Here is a 19,020-nt window from a genome sequence, read left to right on the forward strand (position 1 = left end):
TGTTAATTGCCTTAGATTCAATGGTTGAAAGTGACCAGTGTAGCTATACTTTGTGTGGCTTATTAACGCTGGGCAGAACTAGGATTGTTCTGACAGCGTATAATAGCAGCAAAAACTAAAAATTGAAGATAGAAAAGGGAACTTAGGAAGAGAAAAAATAACAAATAGGGAAGAGAAAATTCCTAAATATTCTAAATAAGCAAACAAAGAGATAACTCTGAAATACTTAAATTTAATTGATAGTATAAACTGAATTCTAAAAAATAACAAAGACTAAATGCCTTTATATATGGTAGGCACCTCCTAAATTAGCAAGAAAAAGGAAAAACTCAATCCTTATTAAAAAGGGAAAATATAATCCTAATGGAAAAGGGAAAACCTAGTCATTATTAAAAAGAAAAATTAAAACACGCATGCATAATTAAAATAACAATTTCGTGAATCTTCTCCTGCATCACTTATCATAACTTTTTAATAAAATATTGAGTTAATTGCATAAATGATGTTATTAGTTATCCATTAAGTTATGTTATGATACTTTATTATGTTACGTGACTTAGACGTAACTATTTCTATGTAATTATTCAGGTTATTTACTTAATAAATAAGCTTCAGTTATTTACTTAGGGTCAGCATGGATTACGATTTTAATAAGTGCAATTTAAAAAATTGTATTTTTAAAATCATAAAAGCGTTTGATAAAACATATTAAAAAGTAATTTTTTATCAAATAGTTGTTATGCGAAATCGTGATTTTGGTTTAAATATAAGCACCCCATAGCCTTCTTATAGAAATCGCAAATTTTTTTAAATCGTAATGCCAAATGCACCATTAATACCCTTAATAAATAAGCAAAGCTTGGGGATAATACGTTATTCTTACTATTCTTTTTTTTTTTTTTTTTGACATGTCTGCACAAGAGCGGGAAGGGGGATTCGAACTAGTGACCTCCACTTCATTAAACGTAGTCTCAGCCGATTGAGCTACCTCTTGAGGACTATTCTTACTATTCATTACAATTAGAGTTGATACATAATAATTGGATTGAGATTAATTTTAAATTGGATATCTCTAAATTGCCATGGGAAAGCAATGGATAAGCATATGATAACTGCAAAAGGAATATTTTCCAAAAAAAGCACCATATCTGTTTTCGTTTAACTGCTTTAACCTCTCTTTTTCAAAGAAAAGAGGAAGTGGCGGTTGGGAAGAGCCGGATTTTGATTGCTTTAGCTCTCTTTTTCTTTTTCCTTTTCTTTTCCTTCTTTCTCTTCTTTTCTTTTCTTAATTCAGAAGGTTTCCCAGATTTTGCTTTTCCTTCATATCCAATTGATGGCTGAAAAACAACTGGCTGTGATTACTTAATCTCACCAAGCTTTCATATTTCTGACTACTCATTTCCCCATCTTATTATACTTAATTTCTCCTAATAAACATGGCCAAATGTTTGTTAAATCTTGTGTCACCCTTGCATTTGTAATTAAATTTGGTATTACTTAATAATAATCAACTCCAAATTCGAAAGAAGAAAATAACAAAAGCTACACAAATTCCTGACCCAACAGAGCCGGCAACAAAGTAAATTGCACTATCATAATCATCATATGAAATACAAATTCTTGAGACAACAGAGTAAATCGATCGACTCCCATGACACCCAGAAAAGGGAAAAACACGACACACCAAGACCACGTCGGTAAAAGGAAAACCAGTGAAACAGAGACAAACCCATTACATGTATATTGTTTGTAGAAGAAGTAAAACAGAAAAACATGACTAACCCATTTCAAGTTTCAACCGGAACATGTGTGTCAGGAGGTGAAATAGAAGACTGGGTGGAGCATGAGGTGGATGAACTTGATGCAGGCGCAGGAGAAGGACAGGAACACCACCCCGTACACGATCCGGAGAGCCATTGGAATGCAGGCTTTGGCGTGTGGGAGAGAGAGGGAGCAGCCGCAGAACAGAGATCCAAGAACAATGAGAGAGACAAGGGATTGGATTTAAAATGGGAATTTGGATAAGGCTTTTTTTTTTAAATTTTTTTTTTAAAAAAAAAAACTATTTTGAGATTGAGTGGAATATCATACGTGTCAATCAAAGGGTACTGGGCTCTCGCCACGTGTGAGAGTTGATTGAGGATGTCACCTATTAAATTGGACCGTTAAAGATTGCAATAAGTTGCTTCTGGCCAGAAGCAAAGCTTCCATATTTTTGTGTTTTTCTTTTTCCTTTTGCTTTATCTTTTATCCTTTGCTGCTTGATTTTAGGTTGAATTTTGGATTAAACTTCAATGAGCTATCTACTTCAAAGCGCATTTGAGATCATATTTTGACCCCCCCCCCCCCCCCCCCCCCAATTATGAGTCTTAAATCGTAATCAAGTATGATATTTTAACCCGATTTGTAGGATACAATGAACGGAACCAGAAGTTTGAGTGAGGGGTGACGAAAAAAAAAAATTTAAGGAGAAGAAAGCTAATTTTTAAGGGTCTACCTCATAAAAAATATAATTTTAAATGGATGTTTAAATTTTTGGAGGACTTATGCCCCCAATCCTTATTCTAATTTGCTCTAAAATAAATTTGGTTCATAAGAGAAAGAGGAAATAGTTAACTAGCCATTTTACTATTACCGGTAGAAAAATAAAATAAACAAGAAGCATTAAGTTACTACATTTCTTTTCACACTGCACAAAAATTGCAACATTGTTCCATATGAAAAATTGCACGTCTTGTAAAAAAGAATTGCAGTTTCTTTTCATTTATGACTTTTTAATATATTTTTTACTTCTTTGTACAGTGTAAAAGCCACATTCTTTAACTTTATGAGGGTGAAATAGTAATTTAAGGGGACCAAAAGTGAAATATGAGGGGTAACAGTGAATTTAATAGTTTTTTTTTTTTTTTTTTGGAAGGAGTTTTAAAAAAATTTGGGGGACGAGTATGTAAGTCCGCCCTTGGTACAGTGCAAACTCGGTCCATAATCATTTGACTACAAATCAAATGGTCATCGGTTCACCATCAAGAGCGGTGGTTCAATGGCTCAAGGAAATTTCTAAAGTGGTTAGGCATGTACTAGAGCGTCGGTTAAATCTCTGCAATGGTGAATCCTCACATATGCTTAATTAATTAGTTACCTTGGTTCTCATTAATGTCCTGGTGGGACTGAGTCAGGCTATGACTCAGTTGGACTTGAGGGAGTGCAGCTCCCAGCGGATAAGTACTATTATGGTCACACCCAGCTAGAATAGCTACAATTGGTCTCTTCAGCTTACCCTTTTTGCTTAAAAAAAAAAAAAAAAAAAAAAAAAAAGGGTCACCGGTTCGACCCGGTTGGGCCCAATATTTTTAATTTTTTTTTTTCAAGTAATTTGTTGGTAATTCTGTAGCCATTTAAAATGTTTTTAAGTAAATAGGAGAAATGGACTTACCTTCTTATGGCTTAGAGCCTGTTTGGAATTGCATTTAAAAATAGGGCTTTCCAGTAAAAAAAAAAAACAACTTTTTGACAAAAGCTTCAAAGTGTCGTACATGGTTGAGCTAGTGGATATATAAATTTACCCTAAACCTAGTAAACCTAGATGCAGTCGCGACTCACTTTTTGAACATGTTTGAAATTGCGTTTGAAAAATAAAGTTTATAAGTAAAAAAAAAACATTTTTGGCGAAAAGCTTCATTTTTAAGCTTTTGTCAAAAGAGTGTTTTCAATTTTTTTTTACCAAATGATACCTTTTAATTCAAACGAACTTTTTGAGTGTTAAACGTACTTTTAACGCCGTCAAACCAACACCCAAACATGCCTCAGTCTCTCACGCAGCCGCCATCACTCTTTTTCTTTCTTCACTATTCCTGCGCCACTACCTCCCCTGCGCCGCTCCCGCTCAGCAGTGCTTAACGCCCAACGGAGCTTCGATCAGTCAGCATCCAGGTTCATCTCTCTGAATCTCTTTCATTCTCTCTCTCTCGCTCTATCTCTCTCTCTGCCTCTTAGTCTTTGTTTCTAACAAGTTTATTTCAATTATTTCAGTTCAATTCCGAGTTCCGGCTTCCCACCGAATCAACCTCTCTCTCAGTCTCAGCCATCGACCTCAGGTAACGAAATTTGATTTAGGTTTTCTTAATTAGTTTTGATTAACACGAAGAACAAAACAAAACATATATAAATAATACAAGTCTAATGAGAACAGTGCTAGTGGATTTCGGATATACGAGAAAGTTGCGGGATGCTGAGACGTGGGATTCAGTTTTCTTTTTCAAAGATTTTGTATTTTAGATAACATATTTCCAATTTCCATGCACTATTTATTATTCAACCAGGAAAAAAAAATACTCTTACCTTCTCTACCATCTAGATAGAGTTTTCTGAAAATTGGGTTTCAAATCTGTCGCCCATATCTCCCTACCTAACTCTCCAAATGTATCTCCTTTTGACTGTGGTGCTTATTTTACTACACAAAACGTGAACCAGATGGTGCCACGAGTACATCCATGTAGCCAACTTGTCAACTTGATCGTTGTCTCACTTGACTAGGGAAGGCCCACCACCATACATATGGTTTGGTAGAGAAACTCTTCTTGACCATGGATTCTCTGCACATTATTGCGTGTTCGTATGGCTCATGATTTTTACTCACATTTCATTCTTCCAAACCCTAAATTAGTCTCCAATTGAAGCAACCTAGCTTTGTGGTTTTCATGGTGGTTGGTATTTTTAGGAGTGGGACAAGGACAAGGACGGCTAAAGAGTGAGCCTTTCTATCTGTCACTAATTTTCGTTATTAAAGATATGCTTCAATCTTCATGCTGACTAAGTTATCATGATTCATATATAAGGAAAAGTACCAGTCTTTTTTGTTATTAATTAGGTTGTTCAAGTTTCTATGAAATTTCGACAACATGACAATTTGGACATCGACGGGCCCTAAAAGAGACTTTATAAATTGCAGTATTTTATAAATTGTTAATTATGTTTTTTTCTCACGTATTGGATGGTAATTCAACTAGTGGTACTAAGACTTGGTTCTAAGCATTTGAAAAATAATGTCTCACTATCAGAGTTATACACTCTTACATGCATTTATCTAAATTTTATTACAAAATATAGTTTACTCATGTTTAAATATTTAAATAATTGTATTAAAAGGAAAATATAATGAAATTGAAGTAAAAACCCTTTACTTTGACAGCAATCGTTGTCTTTTAATAGTAGTACAATTTATATAACTATTAGAAATAAATAATTTTCTTTTTTTTTTAAAAAAAAAGCAAAGTCTAGGCACAATGCCCATTTCAATCCAACATAAGCATTGGGAAAACAATGCAGCACTATTAAACTCCAACACACATTGGTCTAATCATGTCTAAATATTTAAAATGATATATTAAATGGAGAAGATAATACATTTGACATAATAGCCCTTTATATTGAAAGGAATTGCTTTATATTTTTTTTGTATTATAATTTACACACATTTTCACAGTGCCCTACCAACATAAGAAATGTATAGATCATCCAAAAGTGGGTTAGATATAACAATCAAAACTGAAAAGATATATTGACAAAGATAAATGCAAATCCATGTAGCATTGAAGAGAACATTCAACTGTTTTTTAACAAACCCAGTCCAAATTTCCCCAATTTATGCTCCAATGAGGTGGTACAGCAATTTACCACATATTTATGTTGATTATGAAGGGCTCAATGCAACAAAACATGCATAACCATCCATGAAAAATTAAAAGCATTTCAAACATTTAAAAGAAAAAACACTACATTAGCGAATCTGGTGCAGAAGAGCCATATTCAGGGCTGCCTTTGCAACACCCCCTTCCTGAAGGACGATGATATTACTTATTCCTCATGAGGTTATAAGAATTCCATAACCTAAAAATTTAAAATTATGAGAGTCATAATGTTATAACAACACATCTAATAAAACTTGAGCTTTAAACTTCTAGCCTGATTATAGAAAGTAAACTGAAAACCAAACATGCTAGTGTGCTCGGTGCACTTATTCCATTCCTTGCCTAGGTGTGGCTTCTGTCTCTAGTTTTCCTGGCCGCTAGAATTATCCATGTCTTCATCTGGGTTGTTTAAAATCATAAAAAAAATGTGAGTTGAATACTAAGTAAGTAGATACATCATACAATAAATGAAGTTGAAAACATCATTAAGTTCCAAAACATCATCAATTTCTTATTAAACCGTACTTATGAAAATCTTTCATACTACAGTAGTAGTAAAACATCATTCTTTTAAAAAAACACACATCATAAAATCATTTCTTTATTTCTTTCTCTTGGTGGCCAACACACATTTACGCACTGTGTGTAAGGGTTGGCAATCGCAAGGATCTCGGTTCCAATCCTATGGCCCTGAGTGCAACCGCTTCAAGGATATAGACATCACTCGATAAACTATGGTGCACTCAAGTGAGCTATTCCCGGCAAACCATACAGGATGGTTGCCTTCGCCCCTTTAGCTTTGGTACCATCGCACATTCAGTCGTACATCCATTAAGTATATTAAAACATTTCATACATTCAAATATTCATTTCTTTTCTTTTATTTTTTCTTTCCTTTCATTCACTTTCATCAAGTAGCATAAAATACTTATAACATTTTCATAACATACTTATAACATTTTCATAACATAGTGGAAGCATTTACATAAAATCATTTGCATATAAACCATTTTTCAACATATAGTTTTGGATACGTAAAAGGGGCTATCAAAGAAAGGGTAACATTGCATTTTGTTTACTTAGAAACAACTTTAAGAAATAACATTAACATTTGGAAGAATTTCAAAGGTATGATCGTATCTACTTACCTCACTCCTTAGCTTCCATTGTTCAATACTCTTCGCTCACAATAATTACTCTTGTTAACGCTCTTGTACACCGTTTATTCTTTTTCATTGTTTTATCCTCCTAAACATTGCTGTCCACACTAATGGGCAGATCTGATTTCTCCTCTTTAAGACACTTATTACATATTCAAATTCAATTATTACCTTTGAATGACCATGCTATGCATGTATGCTCAATTACCACACATGGATCATGCCAAGTAAATATATTTTCATGCTCTCTAGAGTGTAGTTGTTAACACCACATTTTACTAGTCTTGATAAACTCCTTAGGTCACTATAAGTTTCTTAGATAAATCTGTACTCGGGTAAAAATAGAGGTTTTTAAGATCTCAAGGCTCAACTAGGGTTTTTGTGTGTGCGCTGTAATTCCAGCAACATGTTAGCGAAGATTGCTTTGTTGTAATTCCTACAAGTGACCAAAAATTATATGATTTGAATCATTAGGAAGGCAATTCAAAGAGATTTTACTCAAGGGTCCAATTATATCAATATATCTTTCCAAAAAGGCCCAGCGGTCACCTTTCTTGGTGACTGCGGTGCTGCAGGAAATAGTGGCAGCAACCTAATCTTAAGGTTTGGTCCTTACAAGGCAATGCAAGACACTCCATAACTTATGCACATGTTATGCAATGACATGAAATCTTACTTTACAAATTATAGCAAAATATCTTTCCAAAAAGGCCAATGGTCACCTTTTTTTGGTGACTGCGGTGCTGCAGAAAATAGTGGCAGCAACCTAATCTTAAGGTTTGGTCCTTACAAGGTGATGCAACACACTCCATAACTTATGCACATGTTATGCAATGACATGGAATCTTACTTTACAAATCATATTCATGTCTTTTAGGAGAAGAAATCAGAACTAACATGCTTCCTTTTAGTATTGGCCGCAGGTACAGGAAGATAAAACATCAACTTTTAATCCACTTATAATTGTATTAATAAGCTCTTGTTATGATTCTCACAATACTATAACTAAACTTCTATTATAAAAACTTATCAAAAAAAAAACATCTATGATAAGAATGATTAGAACTCCTACCTAGAAAATCTAGCTGTAATGTAGGAGAAACAAAGAGATGGAAATCTGGACAGCAACTTAAACATTGCTAAAATCAGTTTTCCTGATGGAGAAGTGGAAGAAAACCGGGAGAAACCATATGCTGGTTGCAGCCTTAAGGTATTTGTTTGTAGACTTGTAAGTCTTTGCTTGGAGGAATAGAGAAATAAGGGGGAAAGAGAGAAAAGAGATAGCTGAATGTAAGGAGTATTGGCTGTAATTTGATAGCTGAATGCTTTAGTGGAATGTTGGCCAGCTTTGTAAGGTAATAATCTTCCACTATAATTACTTTAGAGTTGTTGGAGAGTGATGGCCAGACTTTGTTAGGAAGTAGGCTGCCACTTTCATGACTTTCTAGCTCTCCTTAAGTCTTTTTCATCCCTTTAAAACACCCCTCTACTAAAGCTACAAAAATTTTAGGAAGAGAGAAGGAAAACTGAATTGATATCCTCCATTGGTTGCCTAGATAGGAAATGGCTTAAGCACTAAGCAAAAGAAATAATAATATAATACACGACTAAGCTTAAAGCAAAGGGGACCATCATGATTATGTTTTCCACCTAAGAGATGCATAATTATGATTAGGTATCCCATCTTCAATATAATTTAAGGGAAGATAACAAAAGAAATACCTACCCAATTAATAAAACTAATGTAAAATAAATAACTAACCTAAAATTTACCTTAGGAGGTCTAGGGTATTATAGCCTTGCAGAACGAAGGCAAACATGCATATCCATTTTTTTTTTGTCTGTCGGAAATTAAAACCTAAATAACATTAAGAAATCTGAATACATGTTGGCAAGGAAATTCCTATCATGCATTTAAGAAGAAAGAACTCCCCCATTATATCCCATAACTATCCTCCACATCATTACCAAATCTTAAAACAATTCCATATATGGCCCGTGTGTGTTAAAGCACATGCAACTCTATTAGTTGGTCCAAAATATGCAAAGTGATATTTCCAAATGTTAATCGATCCTCTTTTATTTGCTACTTCAACATGTCTTATCGTCTACCAGCATCAGTTTCATATTCAAAGCATCAATAATTCCCAAACTAAGCTTTTGGGAATCAATCAGCTTTAAATATCTGCTTACACAATCAACATTTTGAGGACATGAGCATTGTGTTGAAAAATGTCTCCATTTCTTTTGTAAATTGAATTTCAATTTTGTTTGGAGTTATTCATAAGAGAAAATCCTGTTCTTATTTGGTCCGTGTGGTGTATGGATTTCTGATGGACAGAGTGCCCCAAATCAATTTATATCCTCGAACTCCTCAATCTAGTAGCTCCCTTCTCATACGGATTTATGTTTATAAGCAGACTCAAACCTTTTCATGGAAATCAATTGGCACATCAATTTAATGTATCGATTAAGTGGACTTATTCAAAGATAGATAGTAGGATCATTTTATTTTATAACTTCATAAGTTATTTGATGACCTTAAATTCTTGTACAAGTAATCCAAATTTCATGGTCTGCAGGGCCAAATTCAATGTCACTAAATCCAATGGGTGTGCCAATTTTTTTTTTCTCCAATTGCAATCAATTTTACTTTGCATTACATGATAATGTTAAGAGAATTTTATTCTAATTGTAATGTCTGGAATGAGTCATATTTGTTTTGCAAAGGTTGATAATGATTTTGTTGCTCTGTTTTTCATGCACCTTCAATCAACATGTTTGTTGTTTTGTTTAACTGGTCACAATTTCAACAATTGCTACTGAGAGTATCTTTTTTCATTTGGTTTCTTTACATTGTTACATATGCTGATTGATTGCTATAAGCCACTTAGTAGAAAGTTTGCCGAAGTCCTGTTGGATGCTCGTACTAGGCTTAGCCAAGGATGGGCGATAGATGAAGTATGTTCTCTCAGCTTCTCAAGCTCTGAAAGAGAGATAGTTGCATTAACAGACAACTGCCCTACAACACCCATGACAACTTCAAGTCAAATAAACATCTAATAGAAGATGTTGCTCTTGCTTTGTCCCTCTTCAAGTTAAATAAACATCTAATTGGACTTGTAAAAAATTCTTGATCACGTTAAACCACATGTAATTGAAGATACTGCTCTCGCTTTGTTCCTCTTCAAGCTTTAGGCCTTGGCAGAGAAAATTAATGCCCTAATTTTGAAATTCTAATATGTAATTGAGTTTGAGTTTTTGCTGTTTAGCATTCTAATTTCAATCAGATTGGCTGCACTTGGTATTGCAGGAACAATGGCTCTTCCGATTTGTGCTAGGTGTAAACCTACTGTAGTTTTAGATGATGGCAGTGAGTAAGTAAGGTTGCACTATTCTCCTTTTTTAATTCCTTTTTTGATGTTCTTTTCAAAGATGTACAAAATCTTAAAGTATTAGCTGACATTTAGGTCAAATTCAATGTAATTGCTTTTTCCGTTTATTTATTTATTTTTATTTTTTTCCGCAGATGTTGTGAGGTATGTGGAAATGTTGTTTATCAAGATTTGTACACTGTGGTACCTAAGAACACGAGTTCCTTCACCGTTCCTCAGAACACGAGTTCCTTCACTGATGACGAATCAGATGGCCTTTCTGATATTGATGATGTTGAGGTATGGAGCTTATTGCATTAGCTATATGTATTTGTAAACCATTGTTGATTATGCTGCTCTCTTGGGTGGCGCACCTACCACATAAATGGTTATTGGGACTACATCATGCGGTGCTAACAGTGCCACATGGCATTATTAGGTGGCTCTGACACCATTTGTAACGATCCAGGAAAACGTGTTAGCCATATCTGTGCTATCAATCCAAAATGATTAGTCAATTTGGAACATCTCTAGAATCACTTATAAAGCTAGTTTTATCTAGTAAGTAAGCAATGTGGGACCTAGATAGTGATGGAAGGTCTTCTGAACGGAGATTTTAGCCTAACATTTGAAAGGGAGAGTTGAGCTTAATGGAAGTTATTAGGTTTTGATTACCATGCCACTTTGTCTTATATGGATGCTCTCAGAGAGACAAACATACTTTTATAGCGTTAAGCTAGACTTGAATTTGATAGGGTTATAGTGTTAAGCTAGCCTTAAGCACTAAATGATTAGATTAAAGCTGTAGGGCGTTTCCATGCTCTTTTAGCTTTGGATATTATAGTCCGTTTCAACTTTTGATTGTAAATTTTAGAGGTTACTATTCCATTATTCCTTCGATGAGTTCTTCAATTGCCTATCTTTTATGGGATTTTGAGTTTGTCTAATAGGAATGGACTTGACAATTATCTAGTAATGATGTGTTTGTTATGTAAGAATTAGAGGGGGATTGTCATCATAAGAATTTGTGGAATTTGCTTGTTTTCATGGGTTAAAATTCTGGAGAATTACAATAATCCGTGAGCATCTCAGTTCTTATGAAATATAAAAATTCTAATCACTTAGATAGGAGGGAAAGTCTATTCTCACACTTCTTATCTTTGTAAAACAATTAATGTTACACTTACTTTTTACTGAAAAAGTAACTATTAGAAATGCTAAAACTAGGTTTATCAATGTTCAAGGATATTCTTATCATTTTAAAATATCCATAATGTCAAACTATTAATTCTGAAACTGTAAATTGAGTATGTATAAAGATTTAAATTATCGAGGTTTATATTTTTAACTATAAGGTTGCCTTTGTATAAGATTTAAATTATCAAAGATTTTTTGAATCTTTGTTCATCTTTTTTGTCCAATTAAGGGTTCTTTTTGTATACTCCTTGTATATTAGGGTTGCGTCTCTTTGCGCTTAATTAATGATAATGAAATTACTTATCGAAAAAACACTATCAATAATTTGTAACTCTTAAGATTAGGAAACACAAATTCATTGGATGTGACATTGTTATAAAATTCTGTTAAGTTTTTCATTACTTACCAAAAAAAATTTATATGATTATTCGTAATAATATTTCACTTTCTTTTATCTTTAACTTATGGTAGGGAGTTTGTTAATGTGTACCTTGCTAGGTGAGTGGCTACCTCAACAATGAGGAGGAGATGCGTTACAAGAAGATTATATGGGAGGAAATGAACAAAGAGTATCGTCAGGTTAAAGATTTTTTGCAAATTTTAGCAGATCTTTTGGTGAATACAAAACATTACATAATCTGACAATGTATTTAACCTTAGTTGATTAAATGACTTACGGTAATCTGTATGTTTCCAGGAACATGCAGCAGCAGCTGCTGCTAAGATGGAAGCTGCCGCTGTCGCGAAGTCGAGAAAGGTATAACTCATACCAGTGAAGACTTAAGGATTTTTATTAAGGAGGGGCACAACCTTATTTTTGAGCAAATATGGCTGAAGATTGCTGATTAAATTAGTTTTTAAATCTTAGAGGTAGGCAAGTAAAAACATGTCGAAAATTGGTTGATTTCGTTAGTTTTTTACATATGAATTTGATGCTTTTATGTGACTGAAGTTGTGGTGAAGGTTTCATCTCCTTTAAGACAATAGTTTGGGTCAAGTTTAGATTGGACTTTCTACTTACATGTGCTCCCTTTGTCAAGTTTAGATAGGCCACTTCCTAATGTTGATCTTGCAAGTGGGGTCCTGGCAAGGCTGGCACAGTCCTAAACTCTTTTTTTTTTTTTTTTCCCAACCCAAAAATATATGGGAAAGGACTCATGATAACATTGCAGGCGATTTTGTTCCAATATTTCTTGTCAGTTAAAATAGAAAATGAATGTGTTTGTCCAGTTACTCTTCTATTGATTGCTTGCAGTTCATATGTACATATTCTTCATCGAAGTTAAGATCGTGTTGATTTATCGTTTTGCTTGTCTTGTAATCCACTTTAATTTTTTTTATTTTTTCTTATTCTTTCCTCTAAGAGTACTATTATATCTTCGGTTTTATTTTAAATTAGGAGCGGAAACGGAAACAAGATGTGAATCCCAATCCGGCTCAAACGACTGCAGAATCTGCTCATCAAATGCTAATAAAGAAGGTAAGTCATGGACAGATCTGTGCTTGAAGCAAATGAGTGTTGACTAATTATGGTAAAAATAGCAATGGGGGATGTTTTATTTTTATCATATGGTAGTCAACTGAACTGAACTAACCTGATTTTTATAATTTCTGGTTCATCTATGTCAATTGCGTTTTCCTATTAATCTTCACTGAGGACCATATCGTCTGTTTGAATTTTATTTCATTTGTGGCCTATTTTTACCAACATAAAGTATTTTATGCTTTTAATTTCATTGGCTTTTGTTTATTGCTCAAGTTTGCCTTTTGTTTTAGGCATTGTATTTAGATATTTCCTGTGTGTGGCTCACATTTTTATGTTTTCAGAGACTCAATTCGAAAATCAACTATGATGTATTGGAGACCCTCTTTGCCGACAAGGTATGTTTCTCTCTCTTATTTCATACTAAAAACTCAATCTTTACTTATAAAAAAAACCCAGCTCAAATTAACAGCCTAAGTAAATAATGGTCGACTCCGCAGATTCTTTTAAATGTTCTCTTGAGGATCCATATTCATATGATGCAATGCAACTACGTCTAATGATGCCCTCATTGAGATATAGCCATTTTGAAATCTGAGCAGGGATCATATAATTAAGATTTGGATTCCATTAATTTTTTTATTTCATTGATAAGTCTCTCACAAAATTTCAACTTATTGTGTTGTTTACTTATTTCTTGCAGCCAGCATCTGATACGGATAAAAAAGTCATTTCATCAAATGGCGATGACAATGGCAATGCCAAAGGGCAAAACGATGGTGAGAAAGAGCATGATGGGGACAGCGCAGACAATATTTATGATGAACTGGAACAAGGGTATGAAGACATGGAGCAGGAAGATGGCAATGTATTCAACTTCGAAAATGAAGAGAATGGTTATGGTTATGGTTATGGTTATGGTTATGACTATGATAATGGTGAAGATGAATATTGATGCGAGGGGTTATGATTGGTTCATTTGATTTCATTGAAATCCTTACTTAAGAAATCATAAAATCAAGTAGCTTCATGATATTTCGAGAATTGCCAATTTTTTTATTCTAAAAATTTAAGTCGATAAAAAATATAATTATTTAATTAATGTTTCAACAATTTTTTTTTAAAAATTAAAAAAAAAATAGTTATCGGTAATTGTTGGGCCACCTATAAGCTCTGTAGTAATAAATCTCCAGGTAAACCTAAAGCCCATTACAAGAACCAGACGTGCATTCCAGTTGGCTTAGAATAATTATTGGTCCTATTTCCAAATTCCAACAAGTCCAAGTGGCTGTTACTGCATGTTTGGATGGGGGCATCTTAAGAGAGACGGAATGAAAATAAATAGGGTAATTGTATAAGAAGATTCAGAGTCGACCCTTTAAAATTTAAGAAGTTTTTTTATTTTATTTTATTTATTTATTTTTTTTTATCGAAAATGTACTACTAGGTTAATCGAAATGACAATAAAATTTTTACCGTCAAAATTTTTGAACAGCCGTTAATCTCAATCAAAACACACCGTTTCACCTCATTAAAATATTAATTTTTTTTATCAATTTAATTTTAAAATTTAAATCTAAAAATAAAAAAATTAAATTAAAAACAATTGAAGGGGGCCCAACCCAATGGGGTGGCCGCATGGGGAGTTCACCTTCAATTTTTTTTTTTTTTTTTTTTTTTTTTTTTTTTAATTTAAAATTAAATTAATAAAAAGTTAATATTTTAATGAGGTAAAACGGTGCGTTTTGATTGGGACTAATGGCTGTTAAAAAATTTTGACTGTAAGAATTTTATTGTCATTTCTAGGGGTGGGTATCGGTCAAAACGGTTCAGTTTTGGCTTTTATCGGTTATTAACCGATAATTTTTGGTAAAACGGTTTCTTAACCGATGCCGAATCGATAAGAATTTTAACCAAAATTATCAGTTATAATGGTACACGGTTAAACCGGTTAACCAATTATAAATCTCACATTTTTCAGTATTCTCTACTTCTCTAACCCCCAAACACCAAAAGGCAAAAACTCTTACCTGAATTAAATCTTTGATGCTAAAAGAGAGGTCTATGAGAGCAGATGGGGGCGGATGTTGTGAGAACTAGAAAGAGAAAAAAAAAATGGGGAAGAAACCCATTCTCCTGCAATAGTGAGAAGGAAAAGAAAGAAAAACAATGAGGAAGAAAGAGTTTGCTGCGTGGGAGGAGAAGAAAAAAAAGAAAAGAAAAGAAATATATGGCGTGAGAATTGGGAAGAGAAGGAAAATAAAGAAAAACAATGAGGAAGAAAGAGTCAGCTGCGTGGGAAGAGGAGAAAAAAAAAAAAAGAAAGAAAAGAAAAGAAATATGTGGCGTGGGAATTGGGAAAGGAAATGGTGAGAAGGAAAAGAAAGAAAAACAGAGGAAGAAAGAGTCTATAGGCGCTTGACCCCATGACCACAAGGATTTGAGCCTTATGCTCTAGTTCACTACCAACTAAACTAGACTGATTTTGTTACTAGTCTTCCTCCATACCAGTTATTATCGGTTAAAACGGTTAACCGATAATAAATGGTTTATCGGACCGAACCGAACCGATAAGAATTTCGGTACAAAATTTTTAACCGATAAGAATATCGGTTAAACGGTTACGGTTAATATCGATTCGGTCAAAGCCGGTAGACGGCCGGTTAATCTGCCCACTCCTAGTCATTTCAATTGACCTAGAGAGTAAATTTTCGAAAAAAAAAAAAAAAAAAAAAAAAAAAAAAGCTTTTTAAATTTGGAAAGATTGACTCAGAGACTTATTATACAATTACCCTATTTATTTTCATTCCGTCTCTCTTAAAATGCCCCCATCCAAAAAACTTAAAGGATTTTTAAATTTGAAAGGGTTGATTCAAGAACTTATTATATAATTACCCAAATAAATAATGGAAGTCTAGTCGTCCACCGTTCCATTATTTGGGAATTACTTTCAAGAAAAAAAAGAAAAAGGAATAGCATAGATACCCCTCAAACTATCACCTATTTTCTACGTTCTCTCCCAACTACCAATTATGTAAATGTCTTTTTTAAACTACCAAATAAATTGTCAATGTTTAATAGATGGACTAACTGACTAAGTTTATGTTCCCCTTAATACCCAGGAGAGGGCGTGATAGTACTAGTGAAAGTGGTATGTTATGTTTTTTTTCTTGCTTCACACTAGAAATGTTATATAAAACTTTTACAATGAATGCCGCATGCGGAGTTTATCCGGAGACGAAAAACAAGTTGGTAATACTAGTGGATTTGGATGAATTACCCTTATGTTACATTTTGTTGTAATAAATCTGATCGATCAGATGAATTACCCTTATGTTTTTCTTGATTTCTATGTTTTAAATCTTACAAAAATAGAACAGGAAATTCATTCTTCTACAAAGAACTCTTGCTGCCCCCAAGAAGATTAACAGATTCTATGATCACCTGGAGTTTTTTCTAAGTGCACAGCAAGATTTTACTTAGGTTACTAAGGGTTTGTTTGTGATTGCGTTTGAATAGCCTAAAAATGCTTTTAACACTCAAAAAATCTGTTTAAAGAAAAAAGTACTCGTTTAGTAAAAAAGTTAAATATACTTTTAAGGGTTCAAAAAGCTTAAGAGCCTGTTTGTGATTGCGTTTGAGAGATAGAGCTCAAGTCAAAAAGAGAGTTCTTGTCAAAAGTGTTTTTTTGACAATTTTTAGGTTTTTTGGACCCTTAAAAACGCTTTTAATTAATTTTACTAAATGAGTATTTTTTTTTTCTTTAAACGGGCTTTTTGAGTGTTAAAAGTATTTTTAGGCCTCTCAAATGCAATTCCAAACAAGCTCTTAGAGTTGTGGGCCTTGTGGCAAATACATAGGAAGTGGTCGCTAAAGAGTCGACCAAAGGTGACGAAAAATGTTCGATACTCGATAGAATGCTTAATTTGGGTCTTCCGTTCCGTATTAGATTCTCTCTACAGATTTTACAACTTGGAGTTGCTTGAGAGATGAGTGGTGGTATATTTCAGGTAAAAGATGGCTGTGTGGCTGTTTTGATAATGACCTCTTTCACCTTTTTTGCTTTAGCTTAATTAGACAATAATGGCCGGCTCTTCTTTTTCTGGGAATCCATTTTTCACTTTGCACTACTTTTTATTGGCTGCAATAACTGCCATTTTATTAGTGGAAAACAGAACTCTTAACTAATTTGAACCGATTAGTATGGTGGTAATTTGTTTTTACCATTTTAGATATGTTCTTCTGCTACCTAGTTTGTGCTTGTCCTCTTAGAATGTCTTTTCATTCCAAACACATTACACGACGAACTTAGCATGTACAACTACAATCACTCTTAATTACTTATTTTATATAAACTTGCATATATAAAAACACCAAAACCAAAAAGGAAAAAAAAAAAACAAATTAATACGTACTTTTATTCTTGGAAACAATCGAACGTCATCTAAGGCACAGAAACAAACCATGCATGTGAGTTTAGCTAAGTAGATGGTATGAAGAGCAAACAAATTCTTAGTACTTTCTCCGTCATCTTAAGTTTCCTTTAATTTCAGCTTGCAGAATTTTTCGCAGGGTCCAGGTTGAGAGGCCATCACTGCGTACACAGTCTGAGCGGCAGTTAGAACAAGTCCCAATAATACGCCCAAGAAAGCAAGGATAGTCCAAGGGCTGCTGAAATGATCGTGAAAGAATTGAGCCATCCATGTCATCCAATTGTTATCGTAGTAGCTCTGAATCTTCAACTTTACATCCTCATAAGCTTCGATATTAGGCACCAAGTCAGTGCCTATCTCATTGAAGAGGTCAGCCACTTCTTGATCGCTGCCGAGGAGGTTGTACAGCACGTGTGCCTTCCTCATATCTTTTACGTCGTTGACTTCATCGATGAGTGAATCTAGGAAGGATATATAAGAGGTAATGCCGAAGTCGTTGTCAAAATCCAGGCACATCTCGTAAGCTATCAAGTTCATGAACTTGGGGCCCGTTGAGTCGTCCACTTTAATTGGAGGAAGCCAAAGGTATCCCGGGTAGAAACCGAATTTTCTAGTGAAACTTATGTTTCTCAAGTTACTATTCTTGCTCTGTTTCAGTTGGATTCCTGCTGATTTAAGCTCCTGCACGTTGCGATACGATTGCCAATCTGGGTCCTCTCCACCTTTCTTTCTATGTGGCCATATTCCACATGTCTTTCTGGAGGGTGGTTCGGAATTTGAGGACCCTGGAGGACTCGAGGCTTTGTTTGTTAAATTGTTTTCTTCTTCTTTTTGTGCTCTGTTTATATAATAAAAATATTAACAATTCAAGACATAATTAAAAATACTCATAAAACAAATAATTTTTACCTTTATACTACATGAACATATATATATTTTAAATTAAAAAAAAAAAAAAAAAATTACCCCAAGAGTGTTGTTCTCAAAAGGTCGAGAAGATGGGCCGGCTCCGAACGAAAGCTTCCAATGAAACTTCCAATTGATATTCTCAACTCGTCATTCTTCCCGCTCAAGTTCATCAATAAGTTGAGGAGACGATAGGGAACTTGGTTCTCCAGCAAGAACAAATCCTGTTGAGCGAAAGTTATGCTGTCGATTTTTATATTCAACTCTTTGAACTTGTTATTTACGGCACTGAATATATACTGTACTATTGCGGAGCCATCAACGAACAACATCCAGGCGAGTGCCTCATCATCATACTTTTTTGTCACTTCCTCCTCGAAGCATTCTCTCAGTTGCTTGATTTCATTCACAACCGCCTCGTATAAAACTTCTATACTCTTCCCGCTACATTCGACGAACTTATTCGCCAATATAAGCTTGTATTTCTCTCCGAGCTGGTACTTTTTGTTGTCATGGTGGATAGGACCAAGAGCTACCACTCTTGGCTCAAAGTACTTAACGAAATGCTTGTGATCTCGCAGCAAGAATATAACCTTCTGTATTTTTGCCTCTTTAACCACTCCCGTTTGGACTCCTGCAGCTACCTCTGTTAAACTTCTAAACCTTTCCTCCCTGCTAATGGAAGGCCGGTCGTGGCTGCTGCTTCCTTCACCACTTTTGACAACCTTCTTCGAGTGCAGCTCCTCAATGGAAACAATATGTTCCTCCATTTTGGTAATT

At 34.2% G+C, this 19,020-nt stretch overlaps 2 protein-coding genes across 3 annotated transcripts; one reads left to right on the plus strand and one right to left on the minus strand.

Moving 5' to 3' along the window:
- Positions 1-3,797: 3,797 nt before the first annotated feature.
- LOC132192306 (uncharacterized) lies at positions 3,798-13,936 on the plus strand. 2 transcript variants are annotated; one of them, XM_088511248.1, is made up of 9 exons: positions 3,798-3,930; positions 4,030-4,094; positions 10,161-10,228; positions 10,377-10,521; positions 11,917-11,997; positions 12,116-12,175; positions 12,818-12,898; positions 13,246-13,299; positions 13,605-13,936. In XM_088511248.1, exons 3-9 carry the CDS (start codon positions 10,212-10,214, stop codon positions 13,854-13,856), a joined length of 690 nt encoding a protein of 229 aa, XP_088367374.1. In that variant the 5' UTR covers positions 3,798-3,930; positions 4,030-4,094; positions 10,161-10,211; the 3' UTR covers positions 13,857-13,936. The 2 variants fall into 2 exon arrangements, with proteins under 2 accessions (XP_088367374.1, XP_059463581.2); XM_059607598.2 differs by having other exon boundaries at positions 10,161-10,224.
- A 3,386-nt stretch (positions 13,937-17,322) lies between these two features.
- LOC132162089 (UPF0481 protein At3g47200-like) lies at positions 17,323-19,020 on the minus strand. Its single transcript, XM_059572338.2, has 2 exons — positions 18,301-19,020; positions 17,323-18,172 (listed from the first exon to the last, which is right to left on the minus strand). The coding sequence occupies exons 1-2, from the start codon at positions 19,008-19,010 to the stop codon at positions 17,434-17,436; spliced, it is 1,449 nt and encodes a 482-aa protein (XP_059428321.2). The 5' UTR covers positions 19,011-19,020; the 3' UTR covers positions 17,323-17,433.

The sequence above is a fragment of the Corylus avellana genome, chromosome 10 (assembly GCF_965113065.1).
Source record: "Corylus avellana chromosome 10, dhCorAvel1.hap1.2, whole genome shotgun sequence".
NCBI classification, from domain to species: domain Eukaryota; kingdom Viridiplantae; phylum Streptophyta; class Magnoliopsida; order Fagales; family Betulaceae; genus Corylus; species Corylus avellana.